Raw genomic sequence first — 20,884 nt, forward strand, 5'->3', positions numbered from 1 at the left:
TATACATTTATGTAAATTAAAGTTGGCTTGATCATTAAAAAGTCATAAACAGTACATCCATCCATTGTTTGTAAACCTAAATAAAAATATAGTTGTTTATGTAAATGTAATGAGTATTTTGAAAAATGAGGTGTTGGCACCACCAACCATTTTAGCTAATGTGCCATACAAAGGCCCAGGTTCCGACTTGCCCACCAGAGTACCGGGAAAAAACCCAGTAGGCTCTAGTACTTTTAAACCTTGGACCATCTGTCCATTGTAGCCAAATTTTTTTCCCATTTGTGTCAACAAGAAGCTACCTACGCAACGTCAGTCTCCTTTCATTCTGCTAGCTTGAAGGTCAAGTTTTCTGGTAGCACCTGGTGTCACAGTGTGATACAGCAAAGGCCCCTCAAGCCACGTGTTAGCGTATACATTTACTAATTAGCATGCAAGAAAAAAAATGTATAAGGAAACCTCAAATATCTAAGGCGGTTCAGTAGGCAAATAGGTTAGCAAAAATGCCATGCCCTGGAGTGCGCTTATTCTTTTGAAAGAAAATAACCAGAAATATAGGTAAATGGAGGGCACACTCATCGGTTAAATTTTCAGCAAAATATATAAATATATGTAGAGGTGCAAGAAATCCTAGAGTCACCCCTACACAGAGCAACCACAATATCACTTGTAATATGTAATAGGTTTGCACACTCAAGAAAAAAGAACCCAGGTGGTATCAGAAAACTCTTTTTACTATTAAAAATATCATTTGGTAATTACAATAGCGTTTATAAAGAAATAAGCATACATGACAATTATGAGAATAACCCCAACGTTTCAGCACAACGGACTTTGTGAATCTTTGTGAATCCCCTTGACTAAGGCCGTTGTGCCGAAACGTTGGGGTTATTCTCATTGGTGGCAGGTGTATCCGCTCCTTGTTGCTCTCCCTCTGCTTAATAGCAAAACCTTTGGGTGGTATGTATATCATTGTCATGTACGCTTATTTCTTTGTAAACGCTATTGTAATTGCCAAATGATATTTTTAATAGTAAAAAGATTTTTCTGATACCACCTGGGGTCATGATTGATTTTTTTTCTTGAGTGTGCAAACCTATTACATATTACAAAAGAAAATAACCAGCCAAGGACACTTGGCCTGAGAGCACCACAAACTTTTCTCAGCTCTCTCTTTCTCTCTATGGGACTATGGGGCGAAGTGACAAATGCGGGCAAAAATTCACCAGCGTGACGTCATTTCAGTACTTCGCCGATTTACTAACAGTCGCTGGCGTAACTTCGCTAGCGAAGGAGATAGACTCTAGTGGTACTTCGCTCCCTAACACCTGGCGAATTTGCGCTCTGGCGAATGTACACAAATACGCAAATTCACTAAGATGCAGATTTTACTGAACGTTACCTCTTGCGCCAGACTTGCCTTCGCCACCTCAGACCAGGTGAAGTGCAATAGAGTAGATATGAGTTCCTAAAAAAATAGCTGAAACATCAGGGTGATACGATGAAAAAGAGCATAGATTATTTTTGGGGTAACTGGCCTCCCCCCTACATTTCCTAAAATATGGCACATAAACTATACACTGGGCTCATGTGTAGGGCAATATAATAACTTTCTTTTATTTTATTAAGATTTCTCAGGCTTGTGTAATGTAATGTATTTGCTGCAACATAAACGTCCATTCAACTTTAAGTTCCCGCCGTATGCAAATTAGCCAACACTAGCACAACTTCGCTTCGATTGGCGCAGTAACGCAAACGCAACTTCGCTGTGTTGCTGGGGAGATTAGTGAATTTGCCCCTATATCTCTCTATTTATATAGCAGGTCTCTTATTGGAAAGGCTAAGATTCCCTAAATCTTTTTTTTATACTCCACCTATACTAATATTACTTGCATGAATTTGGGGTGGACACAAGGCAGGACTTACCAGATTTTCTTTACTATGTGTGCACACCACCAGCCAATGACTCTAGGCCATTGGGTTTTAATTGTTGCAACCAAATTAAACATTGTGAATGCAATAATTAACAGCAAAGATTAAGCCCATGTGCACTTCCTTTGCTCAGAGCTCTTACACATGGGTCTTTTTAAAACTCATGCTCAGTATAAAGGTATATTGTGTTTAAACGCGCTTTTTAACGCAACAAAGTGCGTTTTTTTTCTGTTCCAAAGGTAACCCTCCATTCTATTTATAGTTGAACACGTGTCCAGTGCAAGAAAATTCAGCATGCTGTGTTTAAACATACTCAATAAAACGCAAATAGAATAATCCGCAATAATTAGAAGCAATATAGGCAAAGCAGAAAGAACTCGCCAACAATCAGACCAACTGTTAGAAGCAGTTGCTGTAGGGTTATTCTTTTTCCTCCTCCTTCTTCTGTTATCTGACTGTATGTAGTGATTTAAGCTAATGACACATATGACTGATTGTTAGTGATTCACACCACACAATGTCTATGGGTGACCTTTTTATCGCAGCAACTTTTTTGTAGCAAATTACATTAACGTCTATGTTGACTTTTTGTCTACTGCAACTTTTTTGTCTTCCCTGCTACATTTTTGTCGCATGCTAAAATACATTAAACCATGTGGTTAATTTTTGGTGGCGTTCTACAAATCTTTGCACCAGCAGCGAAATGATGAGATTCACTGCAAAACCATGCATGGTGAAAATATTTGCTCATCACTTATTCACTTCTGATTGTTTTAATTGATTTAGTCATTCAAAATGTGAACGGGACATACTGGATTTTCAGTGGGCTGGCTGAATATCCTCACTGTAATGAATGCATAGGTGCATTTCTGCAGTCAATGTAAACCACACTCCATATCAGCCTGTGTGACATGGTTATTTTGTTGGTGTTGGTATGAATGGATCGGTGTATCTCTACTGGAAGAAGAAAATTAGAGAAACTGATAAAATCTATTTTTCTTTGCTTTATCCCCAGCTATACATATATTTAGTATATCTAAGCTACAACTCCCAGCACCTGCCAAGCCCTGGATAGTTGCATGTTACCCTGTTATTTTCATATGTAAACAACTAAAATGGGAAAATGTATTTTATCATTGGCCATGTGAATGTGGCCTGTCTTTACAGGGTGTCCATCAGCATTTTATGGAAAGGACTGTGCCAATGTCTGCCAGTGCCACAATGGAGCCGACTGTGATCACATCAATGGGCAATGCACATGCAGAACAGGATTCACAGGGAATCATTGTGAGCAAAGTAAGATTTCTGCACCTGCTGTACAGTTTGAAGTGTAAAGATTGGGGAGAATGAGGTCTAGTACTTTTTCTGTTGTCCCCTTCACTCCAGGATATAGTGTTTAAATCTAAAATGGAATAACAACCACGGAGAAAAAACAGCACATGCCACAGTGTTGGCCCTTTTCCTAAAGCAGACGTGCCAAAGGGCACTTGGAGGCTGCCACCTGCAATAAAACTGCTTATCTGTATCTAGCAAATAGAAATCTATAATGTTGTGTTTTTCTAGAACAGCGAATTCAGTTCCCATTCCTCTGTACCTGGTGAGCAAAGATAAAGATGAAATGTCATGTCTTGTTGCTCTGGGAGTTGTACCCAGGAGCCGGGGGTATGTGGGGGTACCAGATGATTATGATAGAGGAAGCAGACCCTGCAGCTGCAGATGGGCCATGATTTGTTAATATTAGCAATGTAAATACTGTATATATGTGTGAAAGAAACAGGTAAACCTCAGGCTGTTTTGGACAGGCCATAAAATTAATTTGCCTTGGTGCCCTAAGGCTGTAACATCTAGTTATACCACTGTCTCGAACTAGCAAGTGTCATGCAGGGCAATGGAGGCCAATTTTGGATAAGATACAGATACGGGATCTCCCATAGACTCCATTTTATCCAAATAATCCACATTTTTAAAAACGATTTCCTTTTTCTCAGTAATAATAAAACAACACCTTGTACCTGATATAAACTAGGATATAATGAATCCTTATTCGAAGCAAAACTAGCTTATTGGGTTTATTTAATGTTTACATGATTTTCCAATAGACTTAGGGTCGGGGCACACAGGCAGAATCGGGGATATTAGTCGCCCGGAGACAAATCTCCTCTTCTTCGGGGCGACTAATCTCCCTGAACTGCCTCCCCTGCCTTCCCGCCGGCAGGATGGCACTCAGCGAGATTCGTTTTCTGACCTTGCCTCACGAGGAAACTTCGGGCGACTTCGTAAAACGAATTGCGCTAAGTGCCATCCCGCCGGTGATTTACATTTTAGCCGGAAAGGCAGGGGAGGTAGTTCGGGGAAATTAGTCGCCCCAAAGAAGAGGAGCTTCAACGCTGGGCGACTAATCTCCCTGAATCTGCCTTTGTGCCCTGACCCTTAGGGCTAAAATGCAAATCGCCGGCGGGATTGCACTCGGCACGATTAGTTTTCCAAAGTCGCCAAAGTTTCCTCACAAGGAAACTTTGGCAACCTCGGAAAATTAATCATGCCGAGTGCCATCCCGCCGGCAATTTGGATTTTAGCCGACGGGAAGGCAGGAGAGGCCGCTCTGGGAGATTAGTCGCCCAAAAGAAGATTAGATTTGTCGCCTGCTGACTAATCTCCATGAATCTGCCTGTGTGCCCTGACCCTTAAGGTATAAAGGTCCGTTATCCGGAAAGCCCCAGGTTCTGAGCATTCTGTATAACAGGTCCCATGCCTATATTTTTAAAATGACGCTGCATATCACTGTCCTAAAATACATGAATCTTATCTAAATATTATCTGCATTCTTGTCTCTCTGATGAATAAGACACCTTTATTTTAACTTTGGCCCTACAGAATGCCCACCGGGAACATTTGGTTATGGCTGCCGCCAGCTGTGCGAGTGTTTAAACAACGCCACCTGTGATCATGTGACTGGAACGTGTTACTGTAATCCCGGATTCAAAGGAATTCGTTGTGACCAGGGTGAGAGCTATATGTGTGAGGGAATAACGTGACCATTTGGACACGATTCCTGCCTTCTAGAGGGGTGGCCCACCTTTTACTTAGTATGGTGTAGACGTATTCTAAGACTATTTGTAATTGGTTTTCATTTTTTTAAACGATTTCGTTTTTTCAGAGACTGGAATATGAATATGAAGAGGGTCTAATTAGAAACATATGTAATAAAGACACAATACCAACAATATTGTAGCCTCCTTTGTTGACCGGGCTGGGTGACGTCAGGGGGGCGGGCCGGGTGACGTCGGGGGAGGGGCAGTGACATTAGGTGATGTCAGGGGCGGGTCACTGATGTTGGGGGCAGGGTAGGTGACATAGCGATTGACGTGGCGATCAGCAATGGGCTGATCGCCATGTCATTAAGTTAAATGTCCTGTCCGGATTTCTTAATTTGGAAATCCAGACAGGCACTTTTCACCTGGGCAACCCTTCCAAAAAACCGGGCTGTCTGGGTGAAATCCGGACAGGTAGAAACCCTATGCTGACAGCTAGAAAGAGGCAGAACAAGAAGACAATTCAGAACTATAACAAATAAGACCAATTAGAAAGTTGCTAAGAATAAGGAATTGTATAATATGCTAATATGTATTTTAAAGATGCACAATCCCCCCCCCAGTAGGGTTGCCGGTATTTTACTGGCCTGGCTGGTAAAAATTATGGTTGATCCTGATGTTATCAATAGGGAAAAAAGATAAATATATAGGCCGGTATTTATTACGGAAAAGGTGGCAACCCTACCCCCCAGTGATTTTAGGCAAGGTGGGGGACTCGGTTATTATGCAAGAAGAGTCTCACAAGGGGAGCTCCTGGTGCAGGCAGCATAGAGCATTTGCTGACAAATGGTTTTGCTATGATAGGTGTCCTTTAACAGTGTGGTGCCTCCACCTAGTGGGCACTAAGGAATGCACCTTAGGGAATCCAACTAATAAATAAAATAGTGACAAAAATAAACTTTATATTGGACAGAATAAAAACAACAGACCTAATACAAAAGATTACATCTGCAATATGGACATGTAGGGTATCTGTCTAACTAGAAAAAAATATTACAATATTAAGGGTTGTGATAAGCGGAGCTCACCCTCTTGATGTGTAGCGTGTCCCTGTCGGCCGCTGCTCACGCGGTAACCGGGCAACTTCAAACTTGCAACACTCCGCATGACCCGCAGTTCATCAGAGTCTGATGAAGTGCCAACACTGAGGGCACGAAACGCGTTAGTTTGACCACCTAGTTTGACCACTTACCCACTGCCGATGTTTTCATATATTGTGTGTCAATAAAAGCCATTTTTCAAAGTAAACAGTAGCGAGTCCGTTGGATGATTCGGTCAGCGCTGAACTGCGGGTCATACGGAGTGTTATAAAAAAAATATTGTCTGGCTTTTGACCCAAGGTATTGCTAACATCCCCATATTGCCTTTTAATTGGCAAAGAGGCAGCTGTTCCCATTTAACAAGCACAGACACAAGGCGAGTTCACAGTCAGCTCTGCAGACTGCAGTGCTGACACTCTTAGCAGCGTTTATCACCTCCTGGGCATTTTGCAGCTCCGCAAACACTCTGGCCTTTATCTGCAAATTTAGAGTTTCAGGCCTCTCCTCCTGCCTGTGCTTATAGGGTTTCCAGGTGGCTGGTATTTTACCAGCCTGGCCAGTAAAAATGATGGTAGATCCCAATGTTATTAATATGGAAAAAAGATTAATATATAGGAAGGCCGGTATTTTTTTCCGGAAAAGGTGTGCTTAGCAGAGACAACACCCTCTCTACCCCCCAGACAGTGGATTCAAAGAGTATTTCATGGCACAGCTGGTTTTGAATGGCACGACCACTGATGGGTTTTAGTACATGGAAATAAGGCTCCTTTAACTCTCTGCACAAGTAACCAGGGTGTGGTAGGCACAGTTCTGGGATGGAACGTTGCGCTGCTGATAAAAACATGATTATTTGCACCTAAATAAGAAACATAAAGGGAGTCATTGCAGAACTGTGCTGCTACTTTTTGCTTTACTTTTTTGTGAGGCTCCCTTCGTGTTTCTTATTTTGAAGTACTCATTGTTCTTTGCGTGAGCCCATTTGGAGGTGAGCCAATCAAGTAACCAATAATAGGAACGTGATGGGAATATCTGCAGTTTGATGGTTATTTGCTCCATTGTTTTGTTCTTTGCACTTGTTTAATAAATGAGATTTTATGTGTCCTAAGCTTGGTCTAGCATGACCCTAATTAAGTAACAAAGAAGCAATTCAACACCAGTGAAGCAACCAATAACAACAATCTGCTCCATGTATGTGGGTCACCAGCATCCTCACAACTGAGTCCATATTACTAAGTTGCTTTGGCAATTTATTCATTTATTCAATTGTGGGCTAACATTTCCTATATCTAGCTGGATATTATGAAAGTTAGCCCCTCTATAATCTACTTTAGAATATAAAAAGCTCATTTGGTTATTATAGGTTACTGCCTTCATACAAAGTTGCGCCTAACCATGCAGTTTTCTGCTAGCTGATTTATTTCTCATTCCTGTGCATGAAATGTTAGTTTAGATATACTGTATATCAGTGAATAATAAGCTATTGTATGGAGCTATTGCCACTTTGCCAGCATGAAATATATTGTTTACCTCTTTTTTGTAGGCAGGAGTCACATGTGAGACCCTCAGACTGTGCATGTTGCCCATGAGTGATGTGTATCCAAACTTATTACATTGCATAAACTATGTGACAGATACAACCAACATCACATTCCTGGTGTATCCTTAAGCTGACCATAGATGTAAAGATTTTTAAAAGATCTTTTAGTTATCGCGAGACCACGATTATCTTGAAACGATCGTTTAAATGTACGATGTGTCCGTCAACTAAAAATACCATTTCTGGCGATATTGCGGGGAAAACTGTGGGTAGATGCCTGCTTGGCCCTGCAAACATAGATAGATTGCACTGGGACCGATCATTTTTTTTTTAACCTGCCCAGTTTTCTGACAGATGTAGGCCGAAAAATCGTAAGATGTACGATCGCTCGAATTCCCACTAACTTCACGATAATTTGACAGATAGGTTGGATTTGCTAAAATCGGTCGTTCAGCAACGAAAGATATTTGCGTCTATGGGGACCTTAGCCTTCAGAGCAGAGAGAGTTTGCATATTGGGTAGGGATGCACTGAATCCACTATTTTGGATTGGGCCGAACGAAGGATTCGGAGCGAATACCGAACTGAATCTTAATCCTAATTTGCATATGCAAATTATGAGTGGGAAGGGGAAAACATTTTTTACCTCCTTGTTTTGTGACAAAAAGTCACACGATTTCCCTCTCCACCCCTAATTTGCATATGCAAATTAGGAATCGGATTCGGTTCGGCTGGACAGAAGGATTCGGCCGAATCCAAATCCTGCTGAAAAAGGCCGAATCCCGAACCGAATCCTGGATTCGGTGCATCACTAATATTGGGGATCGTTATTGTATACTGAATAAACTCCTGTGTTGTCAATCTCCCTTTAGCTGCCCTAATGATGGAGGAATTGAATCCTTACACCAAGATCAGTCCAGCACATGGTTCTGAAAGACATTCCGCCCGTGCCATTATTGGTATCATTGTCCTGCTCCTGATCATCATGACTCTGCTTGGCCTCTTCTTATTGTATCGGCAGAGACAGAAGGACAAGGACCATGACATGCCTAACGTAGCCTATACCCCGGCTATGCGCATGACAAGTACAGACAACGCACTCTCAGGTACATTTGAGAACTTAAACATTGTTTCATTAAATGAACTACAGGTATGGGATCCATTATCCAGAAACCTATTAACCAGAAAGCTCTGAATTACAGAAAGGCTGTCTTCAATAGACTCAATTATATCCAAATAATCCAAATTTTAAAAAATGATTAAACAATTTCCTTTTTCTCTGTAATGATAAAACAGAATATTCTACTTGATCCAAACCAAGATATAATAAATCCTTATTGGAAGCAAAACCAGCCTATTGTGTTTATTTAATATTTACATAATTTTTTAGTAGACTTAAGGTATGAAGATCGAAATTACAGAAAGATCCCTTATACAGAGAACCTCAGGTCCCAAGCATTCTGGATAACCAGTCCTATACCTGTACAGCTTCGAGCATCCATGGAAGCCATGACATTGCATATGGCAGGGAATGCTAGGAGATGTCGTTCGGATAAACATTGAGCATTGAGTGCCCTCGTTAATCACACTAATTTATCTTTGTGCACCTTCTTACATTGTTGTGCTTTATCTCTCTTTTTCTCCTTCTCCTTGATCGTGTCTCTGTAGCATTCTATTTGTTACTTATTTTATTGCTTCAACTATTAGGGCAGGGGCACACGGGCAGATTCGGGGGGAGATTTAGTCGCAAGGCGACTAATCGTTTCTTCTGCGGGGCGACAATCTCCCCGAACTGCCTTCCCCCTGCCTTCTATAATGAGAAAACGCCTGCGCCAATGCACTCGCTGCGCTTCAATTTCCAAAGTCGCCCATAGTTTCCTTGTGAGGCAACTTCGGGTGACTTGGGAAATAAAAGCGTTGTGATTGCCATTGCGCTGGCATTTTCTCAGTAAAGCAGACGGAAGGCAGGGGGAAGGCAGTTCGGGGAGATTGTCGCCCTAAAGAAGAGGCAATTAGTCGCCAGGCGACTAAATCTCCCCGAATCTGCCCGTGTGCCCCTGCCCTTACTTGCATGAAACCAAGTCCTTGTGTGTGATATTAAATCTCCCAGTGTTTTGTTTTATCACGCAGTAATGCATATTTATGTATGATGTTTTATTGCTCTGAGAGCTATTATATTTAATCACCTAACTGCATTCTTACAGGCAGGATGGATTCATGCTTCCTCATTTATTGCTAAACCCTGCAGTTATCTCATACCAGTGGCACCAGTTTGTAATCATCCCCAGCTTTACATTGCAACACATTGTGCTATGCTACACAGTTTCCACAAAGCCTGTAATAGTTTGTTCAGATTGTTATTTCTACATATGATACCGCAAATATGAGTGTTTATTGACAAGTAGTTGCTTGTTCACTACTGATATAGCTAGAATATAATGTCTCCTGTTTTCATATCGGCCTTTTTCCACTACCACAGTGCCACTATTTCCATGTAAAGCAAATTGTATAGTAATGGTGCATTAAAAACTATAATATGTAGTGGACTCAGTATGAAGTAGGTTCCACTGTCTCTGGTTTTGGGTCTACTGAACCACTTAAAGGGATACTGTCATGGGAAAATATTTTTTTTTCCAAATGAATCAGTTAATAGTGCTGCTCCAGCAGAATTCTGCACTGAAATCCATTTCTCAAAAGAGCAAACAGATTTTTTTATATTCAATTTTGAAATCTGACATGGGGCTAGACATATTGTCAATTTCCCAGCTGCCCCAAGGCATGTGACTTGTGCTCTGATAAACTTCAATCACTCTTTACTGCTGTACTGCAAGTTGGAGTGATATAACCCCCTCCCTTTTCCCCCCAGCAGCCAAACAAAAGATCAATGGGAAGGTAACCAGATAGCAGCTCCCTAACACAAGATAACAGCTTTCCCAGGTAGACAGCACCACACATCCAGTCAGGTTCCTTAAAAAGCCTTTATTAGAAAAATGGCTTTAGCAAGACAGAAATACAGCGACGTTTCAGGCCGACATCAGCCTTTCCTCAATCTGTTTGCTCTTTTGAGAAATGGATTTCAGTGCAGAATTCTGCTGGAGCAGAACTATTAACTGATTCATTTTGAGAAAAATTTTTTTTCCCATGACAGTATCCCTTTAAGCATAGCTTCTCCTTGGCTTTTCAGTCCAAATGGTGCAAGATTTCACTTTTTGATCCCCTACACAAAGGCTTGGAGCTTTGGGGGAGGCCTTTCAGTTTACAGAGAAGATTTGGACAACAGAAATTTAGTAAGACAGAAAAAGAAGCTGCAGCAAGGACTTAAAGCAGAAAATCGCTGCTAATTATGCGTCTCCAAGAGATTAACATCTATACTTTACTTCTCTTCTAGCAGTTTCCAAATTGTGACCCCCCCATGCTGTTCCTGGACTGTAACTTCCAGCATGTCTCATCAATATGACTGTCAAGAGATGCTTGAGTTGTAATTTACTTGCTAGGATGAATTATACAGCTCTATAACAGAGACATAATGTGCATAATGGAACTGTATTGTTTAGAAGATACAGACGGTGCTTTTATTAGTAATGACTAATAGCGTACTCAGATCACATTAGTTGCTTTTTTACTAACATACCTCATGTTCTCTGCAAGAACAAGCTGAAAGTAAAAATATAATTTGTTGATTTTTATCCTACGTGCATCTCAACTGCTCAGTGTCTTTTGCTTAACTTTCTGCTACAGGTTCCTGTGACATGGAAAGACATCAGAACACTTACATTATGGAAAATGGCTTCAAAGGTAGGGATGCTGCTTGCTACATCTTAGGATTTTCAATGTCTCCAAAACAATGTTTCTTCCAGTTACAGGTTTGTTAATGGATTACAGAGATAAGCAGCTGGTAAAGCAGCCCCCGGATGTATGTTTCTATGGTATCTACTATCATTGGTATTGAGTGTAGGTTGTTACTCAGTACAATTAACATTTCTAATTATGCTCCTACTAACATGTTGCATATAGTTCATTCCTCCTCTGTTATGTCAACAATGTCCTACAACCCTTTGTGTAGAGAAAACCTCTTATTTAATCATATACTAAAAAATAACATAGTTTATATATGAATATATATATATTCTTTTTTTTTAGAATTTTTGGCTTGATTACGCTTTCTTTTATTGCCTTGAGTCTCCAGCTTTCCAATTAATTTTTTAATAGCTAAATGTTCCCCTTTTCCTATTCCTCTCTCCTATTTTTATCTTATATCATCGAAGCACCCCTTTACATGTTCTTATTACCCTGTTTTCTGTGCTAACCTTTCCCTTTTTGTTATAACTAGTGAGCCGCTCACTAGTGCACATGCCCCTTTTTTTTGCCGTCCTTAAACCGATTGGCTGAATTGTGACAGCCAATCAAAGGACGAAAATACAAATGCGTGGACTTGTACATAGACAGGTCCTTACACAGTCAAGGTGTCTGCTATGAAAGGTAGCAGTAAATGCATAAAGGAGGATTCCCTTAAGTTAGTAATTTATGCTTTCATATCCAGTTCCATAGGATGATGGCATTTGTTAATATCCCTATATACATTACTTGTGATGAAAAACACTATATATACTACTGAGAGTCTCTATTATTATTAGTGCACCTTTAGCACAGTAAATGTCATTCACTGGCCTTCCTTCTTTTTTTCAAACCCATGGTGATGACCTGTAAACCTTTGTACAAGGTGCAAGCTAGCTCAGCTGCACATAACTAGGTCCACTATATGCTGAGCCATCCTGAAACCCCTTAATTGATGTGTGAAGGGTGCAAAGATTCAGAGCACAGTCAATAACAAGTAAGTCATATGAAGAATAGCACCGAAGCAACTCATAGTTAAGTGGGGGGGGGGAAACAAGAAAGACCCTACAGGATCAGTGTGCCATAATAGGAAAATGTGCCTTAAATGTTATCTTGTTCATGGTTAAAGTGTAGTCTGATGATCACCCACTGAGTTTTAAAAGCACATCTAGGTACAAGATGATCAGTTCCCAGTTGTAGACGTGTTTTACTCTTGTTGTAGCTCATTACGGTAATGCAGGGTTGCTAATCCGCAAACGTAAAGCCCACTAGGTGCCTTCGTGCAGAGCTCATTATCTTATGGTAAGCAAAATCTATGAACAAAGATCCATCCCCTCTGAGTATGCAAAGCCACATCTACTCAAGGGATGCAGAGAACCTTGTACTAATTAAAGCCGAGGATGTATTTTTCCTGTTTGTATGCAGTGTGCTTGTGACCAAAATAGCACCCAGATCTTCAAGCAAATGTTGTGCCTTTTGTTAGAACCAGCACAACAAGGAAAACCCAACAAAATGCAACACAGTAAAAACATAGGCTGCTTGTAGAATTATTGGGAGTTCAAAGGAGGTTATGGGGGGTTAAGTAAAAATAAAGTATAATGGAAGTGAGACTGATCTGGTCAGATTTACTATAAATATACAAAATTAACAATTCACATTCCCAGGCCCTTGTTTTATTAATAATTTAATATCTGTTCCTTTTGCATAAATTTTTTATAATAGGATTTTTAGTTACAAGCTTATGATCATAAAATTCCTAAGACATCATTCCAAGTCGGGGTAAATCCCATGGCGGCCCTGTTTACCTCTGGCCATATGTTTCCCTGCCTGGTTGCATTTTTTGGGAAAATTGTCTCCTGCCCACAGCATTGCTCTCAAAGGCTAATCCTCCCCTGCTGTTGCTATTAAAGGAGAGACATCGCCAAGGCTAACACCCATTTTTAAAGGCATAAAACCACCATTGAAGGAATAAGCGTGGGGCCCTTTTTTTTCTATGTTTGGAATAATTGGAGATTACTTTTGAAACACTACATTAGCATAAATTCCTTACCTGCTAATCTTCACCTTGATGTAGTTTTCTAACCTGACACATTATCAGTGGATTTATATGTTTGCTGTAGTACATAGACATAGAAGCAAATCTTGGGCTAAAACTGGGCGGTGAGTGTATATTGAATATAAACAGTCTCTATAATAAAACAGTCAGGTGATTGTTATAGAGACCAGTGGAGAGCAATATCTGTTGATTTGGCATACAAGAAAAATGCAATGCACAACATGCCTGAAATAATTTTGTGTTTTTTGTTGTGTCTTTTGCAATCAACCCAACAGAGCCAAGAGTATTGTGGACAATTATGTTTTCTGTTATAAAGTACCAGTGGTATCACTTTGCCAAGGTATTCAAAGCTCATTGAGAATATTATTTTTAGATATTTTTCAGGGAACATTTAAACCCAAGTGAAAATGTGAAGAAACATGTTCATTTTAAAAGAGGAAATAATTACACATTTTTTAAAAAAAAAAAAAAAGGTTTGGGTCTATTATCCAGAATGCTCAGGATGTCGGGTTTTCCAGATATGGAATCTTTCCAAAATTTGGATTGCCATACACGCTTACAGGGCCGCAATTAGAAATCACGGGACCCCGTACAACAACATTTTTGGGGCCCCGTCCACCCTCACGCCCAAGGCGCACCCCATATCCTGTCCACTCCACATCACAGTTAAAAGACCACACAGACATCAGCGCCTAAAAAAGTAACCCCCCCCACACACACACACAAGTTATAAAAAGCTATTGATGGTCAGGGCCCCCTTATAAGTTAAAAAAAAATTGAGGCCCCCAAAAAAAACATTGGTGGCAGGGGCCCCTTACAAGTTACAAAAAAAATTGGGGCCCCAAAATTTTTTTTTAAAAGAAAACATTGGTGGCAAGGGCCCATTACAAAAAAAAATTGGAGCCCCCAAAAAAAATTCAAAAAGAAAAAAAAAATTGGTGCCAGGGCCCCCCATACAAGTAAAAAATTATTTGGGGCCCCAGAAATTTTTTTTTAAAAAAAAAAAACATTGGTGGCAGGGGCCTATAGAATATTACAATAATACATTGGTGGCTAGGGGATTAAAAATAAAAAAACACAAATTGGTGTTCAGTAGATTTGAACTCAAGGCTTCAGGACTTCAACTTCGCCTCCTTTCGTGACTTCGGGTCTTTTCGCTGCTTCAGGACTTCAATTTCGGCTGTTTTCGTCACTTCGGGTCTTTTTTTAAAAATCATATGGGCATTAAATAACCCCAATAGAATTGTTTTGCCACCAATTCCCCATTCATGCAGCCACTTAGTTGCCATTGAGCATGATGTACTGTGCTTGATGGTAACTAAGCTGTTCAAAGGTATTATTACAGAGGAAAAGGAAATCATTTTAAAAAGTATTTGCTTACAACAGAGTCTATGGGAGATGTCCTTCCTGTAATTCAGAGCTTTCTGGATAACATTCCTGTACACAAGTAATAATAGTGCAGTGATTTTTTCCTGTGACTATATTGCTTTGAGCTTCATATATTTAAAATGTTTAAAACTCAGCCTTAGCGAATCCCTGTCATTGCTGAATCAGTCACAGGTTTCCCCAGGCAGAGTACTATATGTGTATGTGCATTTAAAGGAACAGAAACACCAAAAAACAAATGTGGTTTAAAGTAATGAGATATAATGTCTTGTTGTCCTGCAATGGTAAAACTGGTGTATTTGCTTCAGAAACTCTACTATAGTTTATACAAACAAGCTGCTGTGTAACAATGGGGGCAGCCATTCAAGCTGGGAAAGGATAAAAGTCACAGGATACACAGCAGATAACAGATAAGCTCTGTAGTATACAATGGGATTCTTCAGAACTTCTCTGTTATCTACTGTGTATCCTGTGCTTGAATGGCTGCCCCCATGACTGCACAGCAGCTTGTTTATATAAACTATATTTGTGTTTCTGAAGCAAACACTCCAGTTTTACCAGTGCAGGGCAACACTACATTATATGGTCATTCCTTTAAAACACTTTAATTGTTACTGTTCCTTTAATAAAAATGGAGATTAATCCTTCCATAATTCTTATCTTGAGTCATTTGCTCTGATTCCGTTTGAGTATTTAGAATGGATTTCAAACAACAAGACAACACATGAAAAACACTGTAGACGGTCAAGAACCTGTCTGATCTCTTGATACTAAAATATATGGTGCCTTCATGTTAAAAGGACATAGGTATATAAACAGGTATGTCAATGGTTCCATATTTTAACAACAGTTATAACATACTGTGCATTGATGCCTTTACATTAACCAGTATGTTTGAACTCTATGTGGCCAAAAGTATATGGACACCTGCCTATCCAACATTTCATTCCACAGCCAGGTTTATTAATATAATCTCTGATGCTAAACAGCCTTTTCCCTATATTTCCCTCTTTGAAAGCTTCCCTCTAAATTTTTCTGGTGGGATTTGCTTCCATTCATACATAAGACGTTGGGGGATCAGGCCTGGCTCACAGTCAGTGTACCAATTCATCCCATGGCTGGATTAAGTTTAAGGCTCTGTACATTCCAGTAAACTTCTTCCAATTCCATATTAGCCAACCCATTCTGCATGGACCCAACTTTGAGTATGGGGGGTATTATTTTGCTGAAACAGGAACAGACCTTCCCCAAACTATTGGAGCACATGATTGTCAACAATTGTATGATGTAGTGGCATCTGTGTTGGCAAAGATGTGTCTTCAATAGGGACATTGTGGCTTCAATAGGGAATTTGAATGATTAGAAGTTGTGTTCAGATACTTTCCCATGGGAACGTGTTAGAAGTCATGGATGAGGCTGCACCTTTCTACCACATTTCTTGAACTCTAATAATTAGAAAGGCAAAAAGTGTTCAGCCAGTTTGGGCAAGATCTGTTTATGTGGCTTGTGGGTGAAATGAGTGGATGACAAGTTCAGTAAACCCGCTATTGTGAAGAGAATGACTCTTCTCTGCAGGAATGTGTCTAGCTACAGAGCACCTGCTCAAGATGTAGAAGTTAGAATCTATTCTTATATATTAAGCAGCTAGACATGTACTTCAACCACAACATCTAGAGGTCTGTAACTGGATATATAAGTTGGTATGATGTGAAACGCCAGATTGCAGTAGCCTAGCTGACATTAAGGGTGGTGGCACACATGGCAACTGGGGGAGATTAGTCACCCAGCGACAAATCGCCTCTTCTTCGGGCGACTAATCTCCCCTAAATGCCTTCCCAATGGCTAGAATGTAAATTGACAATGGGATGGCACTCAGGTCGATTCTGCTTTGAAAAGTAGAAAGGCTTGAAAGTAGAAATTCAAACTGTAACCTAAATTGTATTTCCTGCAAACAATTTTCATTTCAAAAGTTATTCTGGGGTGCATTTCACTGCATCAGCTTCACCTCTTGTATCCTATTGCATTCTGTAACATTAGCATGGTATTATAGATTAGAGCAGGGGCCCCCAAACTTTTTTACTCCTGACGTTAAAGGAGCAAGCATGAACAATGTTCTTGGGGTGCCAAATGATGGCTGTGATTGGCTATTTGCTGTGCTTATGTGGACTGGCAACCTACAGGAGGCTTTGTTTGGTCATATAACTGGTTTTTATCTAACCAAAACTTGCCTTCGGGCCTCTAATTCAAAGAGAAGCACTTACTTTGAGGTCACTGGGAGCAACATGCAAGGGGTTGGTCATCAACATATTGGTCGTGAGCCACTGGTTGGGGATTGATGCGTTAGAGGCTTCTGTAACTCTAGCATTGTATCTGATGTACTGTTCCCTACCCTATATTCTGCTAACCCAACCATACATACACACAGAGATATTTACACCTATCATCTTTACACATATACTCTTTAGGATGTTTGTTTATTGCTTATTTCTCAGTTCCTCATTCATAATCTGCCCATTTTACCTGCTGTGTAACCCATGTTCAGCTCCATTCTTTTACTCATCTTCCATTACACATTCACTCAACTTCCATTAGACCTCTTAAAGCTGTACAGCAGATATCCAAGGAGAAATAGCAGTAGCGTTTAACTCTAAGATCAGGGCAATCACCTGGTGCTCTCTACTATCTTTCAACCATATACTGTAGTTCCCACCATTCTCTGCCAGTTATTGGGCTGCACATAGGAGATCCCTTCCTTAGCTACTCTATATTATTGCATTTCAGTTAAGTGTGCTCTGACCCTCAAATAGAAGGCATACCCAGGCGCGTTCCAGGGGCTGCTGCCCCTCCCACTCCGCACTTTTAACTTGTAGCGTTGGAGTGAGACAAGGAGGGGCCACACCACCGAATTTCCATTTTAAAAACCTTAAATTTGGCTCTTAAAGTTACCAGAGGCAGCTTTTGCCACCCCTGGTAACTGGCCGCTCCATGCCACCTGAGGCAAGATTCTCACCACATATTTTTCCTTGAATATGCAGTCAATAAAGTTGCATTTAACTATACAATTATACAGGGGTGGACATAGACAACAGAGGGTGCCATATTAGAATAAATGAAACCTCCCTCCCATAGAGAAGCACCTAGTATAGTGACTCATTGCCAATGAGAGGAGCTGATTGAAAATAATTGTATCTGAGGGAAAATAATGGAAATAAGTCTGGGTTTATAAACTCCACATTCAGTGGTGTAACTAGATTTTACTGGGCCCCACTGCAAATTCAATTTAGGGACCCAAAATATTGAAAAGTTGGGCTATTCCACTAAGATTTGTTAAAGTTGCTCATTAATAAGGACCTCACTGGGCCCCCTACACTTCTGGGCCCCACTGTAACCGCAGGGTCTGCTTCCTCTGTAGTTATGCCCCTGTCCATGTTCCCTGCTCAACTCTTAATCAATACAATAATTCTTAACATAATCCATTTTCCCCAGTTAACACTATCTGATTAACAAACCCTGCTTCTTACACCCTTTCTTCGATGGAAGGCAATATAACGGCTAATTCATACATAGTTATCTGGAAGGTATCTGCTCCTTCATAGTCTCCACTTGTATTAATCCCCTATTTGCTAGCATGGATCCAAGCCATCATTGGTCAAGATACCTTCTCTCTCCTATCTTCTTTTGCTTGCTGCCTTATTAGCCCCCCGCCGACTCCCGAGTGACTTGTGTTTGTTGCTTTTTACAGATTGCATGAAAGAGTCAGGGTGCAGTTCCAGCACCTTCTCTCTGAGCAGCAGTGAGAACCCTTATGCCACCATTAAAGATCCCCCTGTGCAGCCCTACAAACACTCAGAGAGCAACTACGTGGAAATGACATCTCCTGTTCATACAGACGCCCCATTCTCAGATATGCCACCCTCATCCAAAGCTAACACAAATGTGTATGATGTGGGTAAGTTCTAGTCTCCATTGCAGCTACACACATGCATGCCCCCATTAGAAGTCATTCAATGGAACATGTTTTTTTTTTATAGCTTTGTATGACTTGGACACTAGCTTTCTATCACCTTCTCAGCAAGGAATCCCTACCTGACCTCTCCCCAGTCTCTGTCACCTTCATTCATTTGCGTTTCCCCTCTATAAGATCACTATTGCACAGAGAAGAAATTATGGAGAATTTCTTCTCATCAGCAGTGTTTGTAAACCAAAAGCAACATCTCAAGACATCTCCAGCTCCTGAACCCATTTTCAATTCTTCCACTTTATAAATATGCTCTTTGTTGTTTCAGCCAAATAAATCAAATAACAGCGACACTTCAGCATCAGATACTCCCAGGGAGCATCACTTATTGGTACAGATGGACGACAATCTTTACAAATATTCCTGCAAAATTGATTTTTTTTTTTTTACAAACCCTTGATTTGTTCTACATCAAAAAAAAAAAATTACAATTTGCTGTGCCGCAGAAAATACCGGATACTAAAATTTGTTTACTGGGTCATTGATTCTGGGCAAATCCTTAAACATGAATTTGAAACTGTAATATATAATATATATAATTCAGGTAGGAGCAGAAACAAAGAGAAGTCAATAATATATTAAAAAACCATGTTCCTACCTGAAGTTTAAAATTAAAATGGTGTAGCTGAAAAGAATGTGTAAAGCTTTGGGGAAACGGCTTTAATTCTGAAACAAACATACAGTATAATAATTGTTGTGCTTATGTACGGTTAACAGAACAGGTTTTGTATAGTGTGAGCAGGTTACTCCACACTTTACAATCATTTATAACAGACCGTTGTATTACAATAATAAATAATAGGCAAGGGCTACAGAATAAAAATAGGATTGAAGGGCCCTGCTCTAAAGGGCTTGCACTCTAATGCTATAAATTCACAATCCAAATAATAAACTCACAAGCTTCACTCAATATCAGAAACAGGAAGAATGGATTTGCCGCAGGGCAGTATATATAATAAACCTTCAAACTAAAGGGCAATTGATGCTGCATATTGTAAAATCCCTACAATAAAGCACAGCTGGATTGCTGTCTCTCTTTAAAATACCCCATTTTCAGAAAATACTACGTTCCATAAATTCTGTCAGAAATAAAGAACATGTATTTGCATGTCAGGATCTCTTTAGACCATGTTATATGCTGCTTCCTGGATCCTGGAGGGGTTTGTGGCTGGTGTAGCCACAAAAATGGCAGAAGGTAAAGGCAATTTAAAGCTCATATAATACCAGTGCCAATTAGTCTGAAATATGAGTCACTTGTGTAATAGAAACAATGCAGTGGTGTCTGGAATTTATGTGATGACAGTATCGTTATAAACTTTCCTATATGCTTATGGATAAAAAGATATAAAGGCAACACTAATTGTATTTGTTTGCACACGATATTAACTCACTGCACATTTATTTCTATTGAAGTTGGCATAGGGCTTTTATAGGGGAGCTCCGTGTGAACCCCTGTGCACATGAAGGAAAATGCACGAGACAAATATAGATATTTAAATTGGTGCCCTGTGTTTATAAATAAGCTCTTTGGAGTTTGCTAAAGCTGTTTGATGTCTCTGAATAGATGGGTTGTGCTTCCTGATACCGCTTGCTGAATTCTTTCTTTGGTTTTCTATAAACAACATTAATCAGTTAAAGTTGTGTTGATCTCCCTCTGGCTCCCCAGTACATCTCCCAGGACAGGGGGGAGTTGGCAATTGATCAGCAAGTATCTGAAGGGCCTCAGGTTGACACCATTGCTTTAAATCTCATGGGAGCTTCCACAAGCAGGAGCCGTAAGCTATAAGAGAACTCAGAGATGTCTGTGGTATGAATAGTGTCATTTATTGTTCAATTCACTTTCCCCCCCACCCAGTGATATAATATTGTGCCGTGCTCCTCACCACTATATTCAATAAGAGCCTGGTGGGAGATGGTAAGGAGCTGCATACACTTCGGCTTAGGTAAGGAGCAATCTATAGTGCAAGCCAGTAATATCTACACAGACTATTCC

At 40.2% G+C, this 20,884-nt stretch overlaps 1 protein-coding gene across 3 annotated transcripts in view; it reads left to right on the forward strand.

Moving 5' to 3' along the window:
• megf11.S (multiple EGF-like-domains 11 S homeolog) overlaps positions 1 to 20,884 on the forward strand; it is a 219,190-nt gene that overhangs the window by 196,855 nt on the left and 1,451 nt on the right. For 2 of the 3 annotated variants that reach the window (XM_041588193.1, XM_018255246.2), the window contains 5 exons: positions 3,097 to 3,225; positions 4,804 to 4,932; positions 8,470 to 8,703; positions 11,336 to 11,392; positions 18,616 to 18,822. In XM_041588193.1, the coding sequence (XP_041444127.1) occupies positions 3,097 to 3,225; positions 4,804 to 4,932; positions 8,470 to 8,703; positions 11,336 to 11,392; positions 18,616 to 18,822 (756 nt within the window). The remainder of the gene's footprint in view (positions 1 to 3,096; positions 3,226 to 4,803; positions 4,933 to 8,469; positions 8,704 to 11,335; positions 11,393 to 18,615; positions 18,823 to 20,884) is intronic. The other variant, XM_041588194.1, reaches the window with a different exon arrangement.

This window comes from Xenopus laevis, chromosome 3S (assembly GCF_017654675.1).
Source record: "Xenopus laevis strain J_2021 chromosome 3S, Xenopus_laevis_v10.1, whole genome shotgun sequence".
Taxonomy (NCBI): domain Eukaryota; kingdom Metazoa; phylum Chordata; class Amphibia; order Anura; family Pipidae; genus Xenopus; species Xenopus laevis.